The sequence below is a fragment of the Falco biarmicus genome, chromosome 9 (genome assembly GCF_023638135.1).
Source record: "Falco biarmicus isolate bFalBia1 chromosome 9, bFalBia1.pri, whole genome shotgun sequence".
NCBI lineage: Eukaryota > Metazoa > Chordata > Aves > Falconiformes > Falconidae > Falco > Falco biarmicus.
Window position 1 is genome coordinate 8,383,860 of NC_079296.1, and position 18,763 is coordinate 8,402,622.

Sequence of the window (18,763 nt, forward strand, 5' to 3'; positions counted from 1 at the left end):
CCAGGGCGAAGGTGTTAAATACCCTTCTCCCGTGCTGCTGTCACCTCTGAGTCCCTGGGGTGTGAGAATCAGACTCTATTATCCCCTCATTAGGAACTAACATACTGTACTAACCTTTTCACATGAAAGCTATGGTCTGTTCGCCAACAAAAGCTGGCGCTTGGTTCCCAGGAGCGGAAAAAAACCCAACCCCACAAGCACTTAGCGGGGGCTCGGGGGCCAGCCGTCCCTGCCGGCTCGGTGCAGATCCTGCCGAGCCCCAGCTGATGCTCTGGGGGGAGGAAGGGGCTCTGTGAGTCGGGGGCCAGGCAGGCACGCTGCCCCAGTGGAGCAGAGCAGGGAAAGCCTCTCCCCAGGGCGAGGGGTCTTTCTTCCAGACCCTGAGATGGCTGAGGTCCCCCTTGCCTGTCCCTCCCGTGGGGCCATGGGGAGAGATGAACGGGGCTGTTGGTAGGGGTGCAAGGGGGACTCCCTCCCCTGGGGTTTACGCTGCAGGGAGCCCTTCCCCATTAGCGGGTGCTGGCCCAGCTGCCCCCTGGACAGGGGTCCCTAGACCCCTTCAGCCACTGGAGCCGCTGCAGCTCACCCCAGGCTCCCCTTAAGCAGTTTGCAGGGCTCAGGCTGGTTCTTCCCGCACCGCTGACCAACGTACCTTGGGAGTTGCAACATCTGAAACTCCCACTCCCCTTCAGGCTGCCCTGAAAAGTGGGAAGGGAGGATGGGAAAGCATCGCTGGGCCATGGAAAAATCCATCTGCACAACACCTGACGATGCAGGTCAGCATCTAGAGCAGACAGATTATAAAAGCATCGAGCACAGCAGGCAACTGCCTCCCTGGGAAACATGGCAGCACCGTGGACCATGCTTCCCTGCCCCAGCCATTGGCGGACATTGCGTGAGAAGATGAACAGTTGGGGTAACACCCTCCTTGCTCAGGCTTTTAATTAAACGAGACCTGTCTGGGTCAGCAATTTGAGCTTCTGCCCACTGCAGCTCTTTGATGCTGAGATAAACAAGGGGCTAGAGGAGAGATCTTGAAATGAAAATTTTTCCTGATTTCTTCACTTTAGAAATATCTGTTCTGATCCAGTTTTGGCTGGAGACCTTTGGCCGCTTGGGGAAGTGGACTTGAGAAGTGCCCAGGGCCACAGCGGGTGCTGAACGCCTGAAGGGTCCCACACCTGGAGACACATCCTTGCCTTCCCACCTGGCTGTGAGACCCCACAAATCCCAGATTCACTTGTTGCCCTGCAGCCTCCACCAGCTCTGTGCTTCTAATAAGGAAAGCAGGAGGAAGGAGGGACGCATGCCCTTTTTTTTTCCTTTTTCCTTCCCGCCACCTCTATTGCTTCCTTCCCTGTCTGCCTCCACCTGCAGTCAGCTGTGAAGGCAGCTCCCTCCCTGACCCCACAACCCACAACAGTCCCTAAGGGCTGGGAGACTTTTCCAGGTCCCCCAGGTAGCTGCTGGCCCTGGCTGACCCTCTGCTTCCCCAGCTCTGCTGGTGGGTCCCACAGCAAAGAGGCAGGTGGTTTTCGCATTGCACGCACATGTTTATTAGATCCTGGCCCGAGCCCACTAAGCTGTTTCACACAAGCTGCTGGTGACAGGTTCCAGAGATGTTTTGCTGCCACGGGATGCTGTGAAGGTGTCATCAGTGCTACACGCTGTTTTAAAAAGTAATTGAATTAAAACCGGTGAAACAGTTTTTTGCTGCCTGGCTGCTCCTCTCCATGGCGTGGCTGGGTGCAGCGGCCCAGGGTGGCCCGAAGCACGCGTGGCTGCTCTCCTGGGCTGCTCTTTTCAGAAGGTCACTTTTCTTCTCAGCTGCTGCAGTCAGATTTGGGTCATCAGGTTGTTCTAAACATGCCAGAGGACTGGAATTCAGGGGGAAGCAGAAGCATGATAAACGCAGGCTGTCTCCCAGTGCCTTTCTGGGCTGGTTTCAAAAAAATCCTGGGTCACTCAGTGTCTGGCAGATGGGTTGGGAAAGCCGGGAGCAGGTTTAGTTCGCTGCCCAGCACAGGTGCCTCAGCGCTTGTGGCAGGGAGGGCGAAGCCTGCCCGCCGTGCCGGCACTGACCGCGGCAGCACCTCTGCACACACGGGTCTGCGTAATGGAGATGAGCATGCAGGCGAGTGATCGCCATGGTTCAGAAGTACCTTTGAGCCACAAAACTGAGCCAAGAACATGAGCGTTAAGTTGTGTGCGAGGCGAGAAGTGATCCTTACCCAGCGGCCAGGGCGGACGAGGCAGGACGGAGAGCTGGTGCAGAGGAGAGGCGCGGAGCTGAGTCGGGATCCTTGTCCCTGGGCTTCCTGGTGCCAGCTGAATCCCACAGGTCCTGAAGAGGTTGGTGCTCCCCAGGGAGGGGCAGGCAGAGCACTGGCAAACTTGCTGCCGCTGTGAGAGAGGAGCAGCCAGGAGGGTTTGTCTGGCACCTTCAGCCCAGCCCAGCTCCCAGGAGCTCCTTTCCAGCTCCACGTGTCCAGCACACCTGGGTCCAGCGTGGGAGATGCACAGGGTTGTCTGAGCAAGCATGTTCGTTCCCGGGGCGGGCAGCAGCCCCGGACCTGCCAGACCAGCCAGAAGACAAATGGAGAGATGGATTTAGAAGATGGGTCTGGATTTTCCACTTCCCCCATCTGAGGTTCACCTGAACCCAATCATTTCAAAGAGGTTCAGAACCAACCAAGCCACGCTGAGGCAATGAAAATTAACTTCAAATGCAACACCTGAAGCTGAAACAAGTGACTGTCCCCCACCCCATATTCCTGTTCAGTCCATGCAGTGATGAGGGCATTGCAGTCCAGGTCATGTGGACGCCAAGCCAGAGACCTCGTTGGCTCCATCAGCACGCTCACCCAACACTGTCTGTGGGTCCCCAAAGCCTTGCTGGTCCCCACCTGCCATGTCAGAGGGCTCAGTGCCCTTTTCCTCACTGTCCTTTAGCTGGGCAGGGCCTCTGGGCACGGCCAGCCTGCCAGGAGGTCCCGCAGACTGGCAGAGCTCTGGGACACACAGGGCCGGGGCTGGAGGATAAAATGCTCTGAGCTCAGCCCCAGCAGCCTGGGGCAAGCAGGCTCAGTATTCGCCTTGGGAGGGAGCAGCTGGGTGGGAGGTTCTGCTCAGCCCCATTCCATGGGTACCTGCAAGGCTGAGGCTCCTCAAAGCAACAGCTGAGGCCCTTGCACAAGCTCTAGCATACAAAAATGATACACAGAAAGGAAAATAGGCCTTCGTCAGGTGCCCGGCTAGGGTCTTTGGAGGGAACCAGCTTGCCAGTTGGTGTTGGAAGCTCAAACTCAAAGTCTAAGGCAAGACAAAGTCCAAACCTCCAAGTCCGAGGCTTTCTGGGCAGGCACGTGTGCCCGTCTGCCAGAGCATCAGCTTCTGCTCTCACTGCTCTGCATGAGTCACGGGGGACAAAACTGCACCAAAGCAAAAGGTTACAGGGACAAAGTCTCAGGCAAAGGAGAGGCTAGAGAAAGATTATTAAGTCCCCATCACAAAGGAGACCTGCCTCAGTGCTGCCTGTACTCTGTGGAGCTACAGAGTCTGAGCAGAGACGGCAGAGGAAGCGCTGAGAGACCACCCCGAGGCACAGCCACCCCCTTGGAGAGCACCCGGCTGGTCCTGGTGCGGCCAAACGCGCACCCTGCACCCGAGAGCCCAGGGCTGAGCTGGGGGGAGCGTGGTGTGCCACGGCAGCATGGCACAGCACAGGGCACCACTCCTGCTGGGCTCTCACTGCATGCTGCACCGCCAAGGTGTGACATGGGAACGCTCCTGCCTGGGGACAGAAGTTCCAAGGACTAGGAACACTGAGGTTTGCCGTTCCCCTGCCGCTCTCAGATAAGCCACTGAGTCCTGTCCCCAGCCTCACCACACAGAAACCAGAGATGGAGATTCACCCACGGCTGTGTCACTGCTGTGTCACCACTGTGCAATGGCACCTGACGCTGGGTGACAGGGACGACCCCAAGCAGCTGGCACAATCACAGGCAGGACCAGGAGCGGCACCTCCATGCAACAATCCCCCCTGACTCCTTTGGTAAACACCGCCAGAGCCCCCCTTCCTCCGTGCAACATCTCGACAGATGCTCAGTGGGTCCCACTGCTACTTCAGCATCTCAGCTGGGGGCTGGGAGGGGCTGGCGGTGCTGGGCACGGTGCTTGGCACAGGGTCCCGCTCCGCTGTGGCCCTTGGGAAAGCTGGGCACTGGTTGCCGCCATCCTGCTGTGCAGCAGAGATGAGAAGAAAAACAACTCTCAGGGCTTCCCCTCACCTCCCGTCCTCGTCCCACACTGCAGTCCCACCGGCTCTTTCATCTCCAAGTGCCAGCAGCTCTTTCATCTCCCGCCCGGAGGTGCGAATCATTCCCCTCTCGCGGCAGCTGGCACCGGCTGCTTGTGCCGGCATCGGCACTCATCCTGACGCTGCCGGACCAAACGGCTGGGAACTCAGCCTGCCCTGCAAGGCCCTGCTTGCTGGGAGGGGGGTGGCGGGTGAGGACGGGTCATCTCTGTCACCTCTGCAGTCACTGGCAAAGTGCTCAGGACCCCCAAAATCTGGCTGCTCCCAGGTGCCTGCAGAGGAATCAAGGCACCATGATTTCTTCTGGTTCTCTCTGCAAATAAGATGACACCAGGCTTGCACCTGCTGTCATTCACGTTTGCTCAAACTCAGCTCATCTTTGTTAACTTGTGCCGATGCAAAACCCGTCCGCCGGGATGGGGAGCATGTACCCCAGCAGATGTCCTGCCCTGGTGCTCCCAGTGATGGATGACGAGGTGGTTCCCCGGCCTTAAAGCCCAAAGGACCTGTCCCAGCCGCCCTGCCTGACTGCCAGCCCAGGCGGGAGGAAGGCTCACCATTGCCCTGGCAAACAACCCTGCAGTTCATGGTCCAGCTATGGCTTATCTTTGGGTTCTGGTATAAAGGTGACAAGGCTTCACTATCACAACACAGGTGAGGGTGTCTGCGCGTGGGTGCACAGCAATACCTCTGCCAAGGAGCTGTGAGTCCTTATCAGCAGCGTTACACAAGATGCCTGATGGGTATGAACTGCAAAGAGAGCATTGCTGTGTAATGTGAAAAGCCGGGTGAGAACGAGCACAAGAAAGCGAGAGAGAGAAAAATAGAAAGGAAAAGAAAAAAGAGAAAAAGAAAGAGAAAAAGAAAAAAGAAAGAGAAAGCAAGGGTCATGTGAAGCACCCCAATCTCTGGGACTCTCACGTGAGCCCGGCTGAGAGCTGCCCGTGGCAGCTGTGCACCACTGGCATTCGCTGCATGCAGCAACCAGCCCTGCATCCTGGCGGCAGCTCTGACCCGAGCCACCCCTGGGAGCCACCTGCTCGCAGTGCCATGCCGGTGGCAGCACTGCAAGGGGCTCTGACTTGGGCTGGGCTCATGCCGAGCAGTGCCACTGTGCACACCGGTTCTGCCAGGGAACAGTGATGGGGCCACGGGGCTCAGGGACAGCGGGGCTGCGGTGGCAGCCTGACCCACCCTGGGGAGCCGAGTGAGCCCCAACCACGTCCTATAAAACAGGTGAAGAGTTTCCTGGCGCTTCAGCCGCCTGCACTGGGGCTGGTGGTGCTGCGGCAGCAGCGGTGAGTGCCACGCCGGGACAGACACCACAGGGGCACATGGCATCAGGACACGTCAGCATTGCCACATCACATAACTGCACCCAAAAAGCCAGTAATCAACACCAAAGAGTTTTCACACCACCAAATGGCTCTTCTGCAAAGAGCCAAAGGGACGAGCTGTGTGAATGGTGACGCTCGTGGACAAGTGGGCTCTGAGCTGAGAGGGCTGAGGTGGCAGAGCCACTGCTGCTCCCCGCACACGGGGCTGCCGCCGATGAACATCACGAGCTCAAACCTGCCTGCAGTGGGGCTGGGGATGACGGGGTGAGGGGAGCCCTGGCAGGGTGGTCCTTGCTGCTCTGACCCAACCCCTTACGAGGAAGGCATCCATGCCCAAGCAGAACGCACCCGTCTTGTCCGTCCTGGCTAACATCTCCCACATGGGGACACTGAGAAGACCCAGTGTCCAATGTGCCTTCATGAGCCCCAACAAGGCATCCTGGAGAAAACCAGTTTTCAAGCGTGCTTTCTGGCTGGTCAAATGTTGAACGAAGAAGGAAGTGATCAGCACCTGTTAGTTGAATTGTTTTGCACGTCTGCAGCAACTCAAAGGTTAATATCCATCCAAATTCAATCTAACCCTGCAAAATAGTCCCAAAACTCAGCCCAGCAAAACCTGACAGTCCATCTTAACACACACTGATGCTCCCAGCCTGCCCTCCCCTGCCAGACACAACCATCCTGCCTTTTCTTACATTTACTATTTATCTTTCTAACTAATCGCAGACAGACTGACTTAGGGCATTTCTTCTTCCCTGGGACACAGCGCCAGGGTCTGCAGAGCTGCATGAGGGGCACACGGGCTTAGCATCCCACTGATGGAAAGGTCTGATCCTCAGGTGTCCCAAACAAATGCCTTAAAGACTCCAGCCAGAGAAATGTGGTCTTCTGGGAGAAGGGAGCTGGCCCTCTCCCAACACCAGAATAACGGAATAAAACCAGCCACCGACAGCATGTCCACAAGCCACCCCTGCCCCATCACAGTGGCAGAGAGACCCCGCAGGGGACCAAAGGTTCAGGGATGTGGCGGGGGCACCGCTGGGGCACAGAGGGTTCAGGGCTGGAGTGGTCCAGGCGTCCGGCGCTGTTTGTTCCGCTCCGGAAATCCGGATCTTACCTACTTAAATAAACCGGCCGGGAGGACGGCAGAGCGGCATGCCTGTTGTTGAGTGCACAGGAAACAGCTGTATTCGATTAGGCAGGGTTAGGGGAGACTCTGATAGCCTGGGAATAATAATAATAAAATCCCCTCCTGTTGCAGGACTATTTATTTTCTATAGAGAGATCCAACAGCAGCCCATCACATGGCAGCCAGCAAGGGGCTGGGTCCCTGCAGCAGGTCTGCAGGGGTGAGCTGTGATGGGAGGGAGAGGCCAGAGATCATTTGCCTGATGGCTCATCTGAGCACCCCAGGAGGGCTCAGCCTGGCCTAGGGGTGAGCGATGCTGTGCCCCGTGGGGTTTCAGAGGCAGGCGGGCAGGTCTTGGGCTGACACAGGGTGCAGGAGATGCCTTTGCAGCAGGTTGTGGGCACCTGAAGGGATGCTGAAAGGAGCTTCCTCACCAAGCGCATCATCCCCTTCCTGGTGTTAGGGAGCTGCCCCTCTGTGCCCACCAACAACACTGGGATGCACAGGGCTCAGCTGCCTCAGGCTGTTCCCATCCCAGCTCCCTCCAGCTCTGCAGGTCTCTGCACCCACAGGAGAGGAGGAGGAGGTGGGCAGGCAGGGTGTGTGGTGGGTGCCTGTGGTGGGGATCTGGAGGAGCTCAGGCAACACGGTTGCGTTTGTACAGGGACCGGACCAAGGGTGGTATGTCTGAAAGCATCCCACCTGCTCTGAGCAGGAGAACATCCCTGTCCCCAACCCCACCTGCATCCCCATCCTCATCCTCCTCATCCTCTTCCCCATCCCCACCCCCATTCCCATCCCAATACTCATCCTTGCCCCTCATCCATGCACGCACCCAGGCTCAGCCTAGGCTTGCCAAGTGCTGACTCAGCACTCGGACACCAGCAGGCCGTAGCAGTGGCATGCAGCACAGTGGGTCCTTGCCCTCAGACATGTATGGGGCTGGGGGGCATGTCAGGCAAGGCCCTGAAAATGCATCCAGGTCACTCCTTCCACCCACACGGAAGGATCCAGACCAGCGCATGATGAAAACACTACTTCTCGGAAGCTGTTCCCGTTTTTTTCACGGCTCTTTGAAAAAAACCTTGGCTGTTGCCCAGCCCTAACAGAGCTACACTGCCCCTCCAACTCCTAGACTCCCAAGTGACCTCTAGGAATATTTCTGTGGCTGCCCACACAGATTTCCCAGGAAGGGCAGCGCGCATCCTTGGCAGCAGAGCAGCCACATTCCCACTGTCCCGCTTGAGCTGCCCTATTCCTCCAGGGTAATCCCAGCTCCAAAAGGAGGCTTTTATTTTTCCTTCCTACGTGGTGGGATGCCGTCAGAGGACCCAGTGGTAGCAAATATATTTGTTGCTCTCCCCTGTTTGCCTCCCTGCTGGATGCAAAGCCTGTGGGTCCCACTTGGATACGGATTTGGCTGTTTAGACTGTTTGGCTTTGGCTCATTTGAGCATTCAGGGGCAGCTGTGGAGTCACCCCACCCCGGTGGCCCCTGTGCGGAGGATGGGGTGCTGGAGCCTCAGCTCTTGGTGAGCCTTTGGCAGCAAAATCAGGCTTCAAAGGAGAAACGGCTGGCAGCAAGTCCCAGTTTTGGTGCTCAGCTCATCTTCTGAGACACAAGATGGTAGATGAAACATGCAGAGCTCCAACCAGGACCAGGCAGCTTGCAGGGTCCAAGGTCACCTACAGCTCCGCACTGTCAGGTCACAGGAGGAGAAGCCAGAGGCGGGATGGAGCGATTTTCCCAGCAGGCTCCCTCCCTGGCATGCCGCCTGTCCCCAGATGCTCCGCAATGCTGGAGTGAGCCTCGGCACCAGATGCAAAGCAGCTGAGCTTCATTTAGCTGGTCAGGGCAGCCTTACTGCACACCCTGCAGTGCTTCATCGGGGAAGTTCCCTGCCCGTCCTCTTCCTGAAAAGAGGCCAGAGCAGGAGCCGGACCGAGGGTAGAGTTAGATCCAGCCCTGGGCCCTTTTGCCACCTCTCCCAGGATCTCCAGGTGGAGATTAAAAGCATGTCAGCAGATAAGCGCCTGAGGATGAGGGAACGCTGAACCCATCTGCAGGTGTCCAGGTAGGGTGCGAGCTGACACTGCAGACACCCCTGGGACTTGCGGGGCTGGGTGGCCGCGCTCTCATCCAGCAGCCATTTCCCGACATGGATTTTTGGCACGGTCCTGCCTCACTCCCTGCCTTTAGGAAATTTCACTGATAACGCCGGGGCTGAGATAAAGCAGAACGCCCTCCACGTTCCCACCCAGCTGTCTGCTGGAGCATCTGTCCTGCCCAGCCCTGGCTCTCCGGGCAGTGCCGGGATGGCTTGCAAGGGGGAAAGCACAGCTCCTGGCCCCACAGGTGATGCTCAGCTCCCGGGGACCCCTTGAGCATCAATTCTCGCCTTGCGAGCGGGCCGGCAGACATGGAGCATCACCAGGATGGCTCGCCCTGCTCCGGGCTGGCTGGTCGGGTTCCCACGTACTGCCTTGACGTCACCCCGAAAGTGCAGGATTGAAAGGGGGGCCCTCAGGCGCCTGACAATAGTGCTTTCCTTCCCCATCAATAGCAGCGAGAGACACGCTGGGCTGACACGGAACTGTGCACAACAAAAGCCAGTGTCCGAACAAATCTTCTCAGGCACTGGGTCCCCCGGGTGACCTGGGGTTAGCCTGGACTTTTGCTCCCGCCTGGCCCTCCGGAGCAGGAATGTCCCTCCGTGCTGCGCCATGGCTGGTTCCCACGCTTCCAACCTGCTTTGCTATTTATCAGCAACCGGCCTCTAATCCCCTTTGTGAAGGCCTGATTCAAGCTCAGCACAATGTGGCAAAAAGGGAGGGGGCAGGCGGGAGATGAGGGAGGGGAAAACAATCCCAAAGAATGAAAATCAAACCCTTTACCTTTTTCCCCCACCCTGACGACGATTCCCTGGGGACTCTTTAGGCCATCACCTCTCTGGGTAGTGCCAGGCTGCAGCGGGGGGCCAGGCAGCTCAGCCTGCGGGAAGGGGCTCGTGGTGGGATGCGCTGGTGTTTAAGGAACAAGCACACACATACATAAAGACAAAACCCCACTCGTGTCCCCATGCAGGTTAATTTGGCTTTGATGCTCACTGCTCTTTCATGACCCTTGTCCTGCCACGGCCTCATCTATCGCCCCCGCGGATGAGATGCGCTCCCCACGCTTTCCCAACACGGATGCAGGGATGTAGGTTTGCACCAGAACGTCACCAAAGGGAGTCTGTGGGGGAACAGGAAACGTGAATCCCAATTCCCTCTATTCCAGCCACTCCACCGCAGCCTCTCCCTGCTACCACAACCCTCTCTCTTTGCAAACCTCCTTGGGGGGAATAACCTGATGAAATTTCCCCAAGGCCGCAGTGGGCACAGCTGGGCGCAAGTGCCCCGTGCTGGGCTCCATCCTCCCCCGGGCCAAGCTTCTTGGCCAACTCCTGTTTGCTTTAGGGGAGGATTCGCAAGCCCTCTCCCCAGATAACTTTGGAACAAAACAGTTTCCAAAGGCTGTGCTACTTACAAATGAGGGGTTTCAAGCTTTTGTCCTAAATCCAATGCTGTTTTCTTTGCAAACGGCGGGGGAAAAACGTAAAAGAAGAGACGACCTCAAATGCTAATCTTGTTAGGTTAAACTGTTCGCTAAACAGATGGAGGTGCAAGGCAATGGGATTTTTGTCTTTTTGAGGAAGGGGTTAGGTTTGTAGGTTACAGAGGTCATTCCGGGCAAACTGGCAGCTTTGCTCTTTGTGTCATAAGAGCAGGGAGAAAGTGAAGTGGCAAAAACGCTCCCGGCTGAGGTGGTATGGTGGGGTTTAACCCTCCGTTATTCTGGTGGTCTCGCAGGATAAAGCCTGTGAGCCTTGCTGCAGGCTTCAGGCTTACCAAGAGGCAGCGCAGGGACACCCCAAAGACACGCACTGAGAAAGACCCTGTTGCTCCCCAAGGCCACAGCACCTCAGCATCCCCCAAGGAAGATCCTCCTAAAAGCCACTCCATGGCTCCTCCAGCACTTGGCCCACCTGGGGATGATGTCGGGGATGGCAGTCCCCAGCGTGGCCACTGCAGCATCCATGGGGACCCAGTGCCAGGCTGACGTAATGGAAGGGCTATCAGGTTCCCAGGAAGTTTTGAGCCTGGGGCTGTGAATGGGAGCCATGCCCCTGAATCCCTTGGGAGGCAGAAACCGTTTCAGCTGGAAGGTCTGGACCCACAGGGGAATGTGGTGGTGCCCACAGCATGGCCCCTCTCACTGTTCCCATGGGCTTAGCTGTGGCACCGGGGAGGCTGGCCAGGGTTAGTGCTGTTGCTTCTGGTTGGGCTTGTGGCCAGGAGCTGAGAAAGTGTCACTGTGGCACCTGGGACAGGCAGTTTGGATTAACCCAAACCACTTCTGCACTGACATCATCCCCAAAGGTTGGGCAGGGAGCTGCTCTGCTGCGAGGGGCCCAGAGTGGCATGGCCACTGTCACACCACTGCATCCCTTCCTAACGCTTGGCTTTTGCACCCCCCGTGCCAAAATATGCCGTGCCCAGGCTGGGCTGGGGGGGGGGTGCCTGGGCCTGGTAGGGCGCAGCACCCAGGCTGCAGCCCTCCTGCACCCTGCAGCACCCCGTGGGTGCCAGCAGCGAGGGAGTTAGCCTTGGAGGAGGGCACTGCCACCTCACTAGGGGACATCAGGATCTGAGGGGACATGGTAAGGTGCTGTCAGGCACCCAGGACCCTACAGAGAGCAGTGAATAGCTGCTGGCTTTACCCTAAACCATCCCAGGTTTTCCTCAGCTCTACCAGGGCCGTTAGTGTTTTCCTGCAAGCTGTACCAAAGCCAACCAAAACCTTTCTCACGCTTTGCTGCAGCCTGATCCTGTCCTTGTCCCCATTCAGCCCAGGGAGCTAAGAGATGCTGGCCTGGGTGCTCCTGCCAGCCTGGGGTGCTGGTGCCTGTCCAGGTGTTTTACATCAGCCTGGGAGCTAATATCAGCCTTTGCTAATTCCAGCCTGGGTGCTTAAGGTCAGCCCAGATGCTAACGCCAGCCCGGGTGCTAATGCTAGCCCAGCTACTTAACACCAGTCTGGGTGCTAACTCTGGTTTGGGCATTTAAGGCCAGTCCAGGTGCTTAATGTCAGCGTGGGTGCTAACACCAGCATGGGTGGCAATGCCAGCCCGGGTGCTTAAGGACAGCGCAGGGTCCTCAAGCCACCCTGGGTGTTCCTGCCTTGCCCGCATTGCTGTAAAGCACCCCAGCTGAGTTCCAGCACCCTGGTGAAGGCACAGCTGGGACCCAGGCTGTGCCACTGTCACAGGCACAGGTGACCCCACTTCCCCAGGCACCTGCTGACATCTACTTTGGGACAAATGCTGGGCAAGCGACTGCTTGCTGCATCTCTGCAGACCCAAGCCTCACCTTTCCTTGAGCTTTCTGCGGGAAGGAGGGGAAAGCCAGGGCCCCTGCGGCAAGCTCCAACCCACTGGAGGCTGCAGCAGAGATGGAGCCTGGTGTGACCCCATTCTGCTGTCCCTGTGCTCCTCATCAGGCAGAATTGGCAGGGAGTGTGGGCCCGCGTCTGCCAGCTCAGCGCCAAAGGCTCTGGTTTGGGCACCATGCCATGCTGCCAGGCAGGGGTTGTACCCAGCTTCCTGCCCTCCCTGTCCTTCCTGCACGTGTGTGCACGTCCTCAGCCTGCCTTTACCCCTGCGCGTTGCTGGGCTGCTCCGGAGGGCACCTGGGGCGAAGCAGCCACAGAAATGAAAACACAAAAGTATGAAGAATTGGTCAAAAAAACCAACAGCCCCGACCGGATCTGACAAACCGGCAGCCAGAAACAAGGAACTGCCCAGTGGGCGAAACCCTCAGGGGTCCACCACAAAGAGGATCCGCTCCTGAGTGGCAGGAGAGGATGTGGGAAGGAAAGGGAGGAGGTCCTCAGCGTGGTCAAGGAGAGGCCAGCTGGGAGAGGTGGGATGGCTGTGATGACTGAAGCCGGATGGGATGCAAGGAGATCCCCTCTGGGCAGTGCGCCCAGCCCTGGCTCAGTGACCTCGGAGGCAGAGGGCAAAGCCAGACAACCCTGAGCACCCAAAATCGCTCTAATTTCTAGGCCTGGACCCCAGAGGACTCTGCACCAGCGCTGAGGCACAGGACAACCATGTGCTGGTGCTGCTGAGGTTGGCATGAAACTCCTTGTGTGTTGTTTTAAAATGAAGGCTAAGGAGAGGGTGCTGGTGGGGCTTCTTGCTGGGATGTGCTCCCCCAGGTACTATCAGCCTGGCTCAGCATCATCCAGAGCTGCAGCCCAACAAAATCCCGTGGGAAGACTCAGGACTGCTGAATCCCTGCTCAAGCCAGCTGCTTCCAGCTGGCATTTGCAATGGCACAGCCAGCAGTGCCTGCAGAGCTCCCTTCTCTGCCCAGCCCAGCCCAGTGCTGCCCTGTGAACCAGAGCTGGGGCTTGTTGGGGAACAAGGGTCCCCACCACGCTCACCCAGCCCTTGCTCAGCCCTGACCAGCCGGGTTTGCTGGCGACGAACCGCAGGGAAAGGAGCAGCTACGGAGACACGGTGGGCTGGGAGGAAACCTTGCACCAACATAAAATTATGCCAAGAGCAGGTTTACGCACCGTCCTGGTATGTACCTGGCTGGCTGAGCTCTCCTGTCTGCTCCCACCTCCCTCATCCCTGACCCCCTGCAGAAGAAGCACCCGATTCCTCCCTCCAGCTACAGCTGCGAGTCCAGCACAGCATCCTCCCCAGAACGCTGCAGCCAGGTCCTGCAGGAGCTGAAGGCGCCTGCCCACGCATGTCGGAGCAGAGGCTTGGGAGCTGCTTTGCTCCACGTTCCTCCCCCAGGGGCTGCAGCCACTGCGACCACATGAAGAGTGGGACGGCTGCAGGCGTCTGGTTTTGCTGTTGCAATGTGAACATGTTCTCAGCAGGCGCTTTCACACCCCCCTGCCCCGTGTCACACAGGCGGCGCACGCAGTGTGGTCCAGGCTGGGAATTTGCTGTTGCGTGTCCATCCCCCCTGGCCTTCAAAACAAACAGGAGATGCGAAAACGCAGCGTCCAGAAAAATGTGCGAAGAAAACAAAAAGATGAGTGGCTGGAGTGCCCAGAGGCTCAGCCAGGGGCCTGCAGGGCTGCGACCGTAATTAAGTAGCAGCCCTGGCGTCTGCGTATTTGTCACCTCGCTGCATCCCACTGCCCAGGCTTGGGGCTGTGGGTAGCACTGCAGAGAGACACACCAGTGAGCAGGATCACACCGAAACCAGCAAAGGGACAAAAGGACAGAGGAGAAGTGAGCCTGCTGTGTGGCGGGAGCTCAAATACCTTCAGGCACCCAAACGGGGGTATTTGCTCCATCAGACCAGGTGTCCTGGCTGTGCCAAGCCCCACACCGAGGGCTGGCACCAGCACGGGCATCTGGAGCAAGCTGCAGTGCCACCCATCCTCGGGGGGATGAGCCTGTGGTTGGGAATATGTGAATTCATGCCGTGGCTGCAGCACTGAAGTCCTGCCACGAGCAAAAGCCAAATGGTTAAATGTGCCGTGGGCTCTGCAGCGAGGTTTGCTGCGGGAGCTGGGGCAGCTGGGGCTGGTGTCCTGCCAGCAGGCACCACTGCTCCTCCAGCGAGAGAGCTGGTGAGGTGACCTGCATTTATGCCACGGGCAGAAACAACCAGTTTCCCCCCTTCTCTCCCCGTATTGCACCCACAGAAGCAGCCTGGCAGGGGGCGAGGGGAGCATGGGGACATGCGCCCACCTGCCGGACACGCCAGCTCAGCTCTCTGCCCCATTTCCCCGCCGCCCCACTGCACCGTGCGCAGCAGAGGCCCCAGGGACAGGACTCAAAGTGCCCCGAGTTCAGTCTTCAACTTCTGCCCACTTTCTGCAGCAGAAAGAGACATCAGCTGAGGACAACTCTCCCCATCAGTATTTGGGGATATCGGGGACCAAGACCTACTCCTCTCCAAACCACGGCTGGGGGTGAATAGCCCAGATGGAAGCACCCCCCATTGTGAGGTGTCCAGGAAGGTGAGATGCACCTCCCTGAAGTGCAGACCTGTCCGGGGGCTGGCTCCCTGAAAGCGGGGCCTATGCTGGCAGCATGATGCCAAGCTGAGCTGACAGGGGTGATGGCATCTGCCAGCCACCGCTGTGGGTCCCGGTGGGCAGTGGGACCCACTGGTGTAGAGGGGCTTCTCTGGGGTGCCCGTAGCCCCCGTGCACGTAGCTCACCCCAGCGCACAAGCCCCGCACATGTGTTTCCTGCTTTCCAGTGTCTTCAGACCCTCTATTCACATCAAATTAATTTTATGTGTGTTTTTCCAGCCATAGGCACTCTGCAACCACTTTGAAGCTGGGACGCACAATCAGGCAGGAAAGGGGAAATTCCTGCTCCGGGAGAAGCAGAGGCAGCCTTCAAAGATCCCTGCTGTCAAAAGGCATTTAGAAAATGGTCTGGGAGGGGGGCCCGAGGTGAGCCCACCATGGAGTGAGACCAGACCGGGGTTCAGAGGCACCACGGGCACAGGACATGTGCTGAGCCCACTTCTGGGCCCTATTTCCAGATTCTCTTTCACTCTGTGCGAGCTGCTGGAAGACTTGGAGATGATGGACTTGGGAGCAAACCAGGCATGGTTTCTCCCACACAGCACATGTCCATCCCTCCATTATCTCTAACAAACAGAGCGCCGACTTCTTCCCTGAACTAGAAAAAGAGAATATTGTGACTTCTAAAATTTATTATTTTTTGTTCTCTGAACATTTTCCCAGAGGAGAAAGGAGAAGTGAGGAACCTCCCGTGCCAGACAGCACCATAAATGTCTCCTGTTACTCTGCAAAGCCTGAAAGGAAAATACCATTGCCTGAGCCACTGGGCCATCACGTGTACTGGGGTCAAAGCTGCTGCCCTGGGAAGCTGTGAAAGCCAGGGCTGAGGTCTCCTGAGGACGTGGAGAATCCTCTGGCTCAATGGTCTTAAATGTATTCATACCTGAGCATCTCTGTGCCGTGCAAGCAGTACCCAGTGACACTCACACCTGCCAAGCCTGGACCGGTCCTTCTGGCCCGCAGCCCACCACAGCACCCCTGATCCACGGGAGCTGTGGCCACGGCAGGAGACCCAAAGCTCACCAGCCTTCAGGTACGTGGCCAGTGCCTGTGGGGCTGCTGTGCCACCCTTGGTGATGCCAGGGCTCCCAGACCATCCTTTCTGATGAAGCACCAGGGCTCAGCGAGGGTGGTGCTCCTCAGGGGATGGGAGCTGAGGGCTGACCTCGCTACCAGGACCACCCTGCTGCCCCACGGAACAAGTGGGCAAAGCCAGCAGTCTGCCAGGCTCCAAGGCCAGCTCATCAATGGCTAATTATCACCACAGTGGAAAACTCTTTGTGACCATCCAATGCACGGCCACAGCCTCTTGCTCAGCCTGCATTTCCCCGTGGAGCCCGACTGCCTCGTAACCCCCTCCCAGGCAGGGGCTGCGATCGGATCTCCCCAAAGCCTTTCCTTCCCCAGTGTAATCTAGATGCGAGACATCAAAGATTTTGTGAAACATCAGGGGATCTTTAAAGAGGGCTGGAAAGGGATTTCCATGGATTAAGACAGGGCGACCATCTCATTGTAAACAGACTGAAGAAGAGAGGGACACCTGCAGAGTCCAAACCAGAACAGACTCTGTAAAATAAGGTGAGAAATTCTCACGTGCTGTGAGCTACCATCCTTATCTGTCATGTAAAGGGAAGCTTGCTGGGTGGGAAAAATGTTTGACTGTCAGCAGAGGAGAGAAATATTGGAAAGAACCTCCTGAAATTAGAAATCACATTGGTGACAACTATAAACATTTCAGTAGAGTCAACAAATAAACCACACAAGCTGGTGGCTCATTCTGTGCAACACAAACCCCAAACTGCAAAATCCTCCGGTTACCCTGAGCAGGAAGACAATCTCCCTTTTGCTGTGCTCTCCCCCAGCTCAAAGCTCAGTTTCCAGCTCTGGCACTATTAACCTCCTCCACCGCCACGCTAATGGAGGTAAAATGGTCCTGGATGACAATCACAGCCATTCCTTGCCTGAATGAATCAACTGGAACAGCTACTGCTCTTGCCAAAGAAAGGGCTTTGCTCTATGTTTTGTGACTTAGAGCAGCCCATAACCCCTTAGATAGTATTTCTTTCACCTCCATCAGTTCCTCATTGACTTTTCCACCTTGCCTTCGCCAGGGTATCACACAGATGTTCGTGCACCAGCGATTGCATGCGATGGTTTATATTGAGGAAGTCTGACAGAGACTGCCAGCACTCAGGCAAGGCTGCAATTTTTCTATATGAGCCAGATCTTCCCCACCGAAGCAAAAAGACCATTTTGATAAATGTATACATCTCCCATAGGCCACCACCGAGAAGCCTTTCCCCAGGGTGGAAAACAGGACCCTTTCCCACAAAGTGGACTGTACTTGGAGACGCTCAGATGAGGCATGCTGGGGACACTTTAAATAGCCATTTTTACTGAATTCTTTAGCCTGGCTCCCTGCAAAGATAATTTTAGTCAGGCAGGCAGAGCTTCCACAACCTCTGCAAAGCAGCCAAATGCACCAGTGGAGGTGAGAGCTCACGGATGTGATGCAGAAGTGGCTGAGACAGCAACTTGCATGGGAGTTTCACCCAGCCTACAACATATTCCCTTCTCCTTCATGAGAGACCCAACTTCTTATTTCTGACCATAGAACAGGCAATTAAGGGACTTTCTGACCGTAGCTGGGGAGTGACAAAACACGACAAACCACAAGAGTTTAACTGCCCTGCAGTATTCCCTGTTTTTTCCTAGCCAGGTCACTTGCACATGGGTAAGGTTGTGAGTCCTGCGGTCCTGCTGCATTTTGTTCCCCCCTTAAAGGGATGGCAAGGTGTCCCCTCCCAGGGAGGGCTGTGGACATGGTGGTGCATGGGGTTTCAGCAGCACTCCTTGATGCCCAAATTCCACCTCTGCTGTCTTGATAAGACCCAAGAGCAATGCTGAGGCGTTTGCTAGAGTCCTCCCCACCACAGCAGTGGTGTGAGATGGACACAGGGCAGGCTGCAATCTGCATGTGCTCTTAAGTGCAAGCAAAATCTGCTAAACGTGATGGTCAAAGGCAGAACAGGGGAAAAAAGAAAAAACAAAAAAGAAAAAACTGTATCTTATACCATATAAAACATGGAGCAAAAATTCATGGACTGAACTGAAAAAGCCAAGGCAGAGAAAAGTCACGGGGGAGCAGATTGCATCCACAGAAAAGCAGCTGAAGAGCAGAACATTGCATGGGGAGGCAGACATGCCCATTTAATGTCTTCTCACGTGGGCTGAAGCAAGCCCGACACACGGGCAGTGAGATGGGCAACAGGAAGAGCTGCAGCCCTCCATGGTCCTCCCATGGCCCCTGAACTCATCCCTGCAGGGAGGGACCCTGCCACATCTTCCTACTTGTTTGCTACTGAAGAGCATGAGAGGGAAAAGCTGGCGCAGGCAGAACCTTGCTGCGGGGCAGGGCAGGCGGGGGGGGCTCCCAGGGCTGTGGGGACAGGGAGTGCTCCGCATTGTGGCAAGGACACCCGGGATGTCAGCGGAGATGGGCTCTGGACTGTCGGATGTGAACGCAAATATTGCCGCAGGCGACTAAGGGAAAAGTGGTATTTTTTTGCTTTAAAGCAGTTTATCTCCACCAGGCATCTGGGGCATTTTTCAAGGCAACTTCTGATTTTGAGGTTTTTCACTTTGTTTTAGAGCTGGTTGAAAACCAAGAAGTGTTTCCTGGGATTTTTGGGGCAGAGGGGGTAAAACCCATCATTCTTAGCCCTGACACCTGGCTGAAAGATTAAGAATGGAAATGCCTCTTTGGAGGTTTCCCTCCACAGCCTATCTCAGGAAAACTGAGCAAAACCCATCCTTCAGGCAGGGTTAGGAGGGACCAGAAAGGTCCCAGCTCGGGCTGCCCAG

General features: G+C 56.7%; 1 protein-coding gene across 10 annotated transcripts in view; it reads right to left on the reverse strand.

Annotated features, from left to right (window-relative positions):
• Positions 1–18,763, reverse strand: part of EXD3 (exonuclease 3'-5' domain containing 3) — a 290,826-nt gene that overhangs the window by 30,782 nt on the left and 241,281 nt on the right. For 4 of the 10 annotated variants that reach the window (XM_056351775.1, XM_056351772.1, XM_056351774.1 and 1 more), the window contains one exon: positions 1,421–2,573. The exons of 2 other annotated variants lie outside the window; for them this stretch is intronic. In XM_056351775.1, coding sequence (XP_056207750.1) covers positions 1,962–2,573 — 612 coding nt within the window. In that variant the 3' untranslated portion in view covers positions 1,421–1,961. Of the gene's footprint in view, positions 1–1,418; positions 2,574–18,763 lie in introns of those variants that run through there. 4 more of the 10 variants (XM_056351769.1, XM_056351771.1, XM_056351770.1 and 1 more) reach the window with 2 other exon arrangements.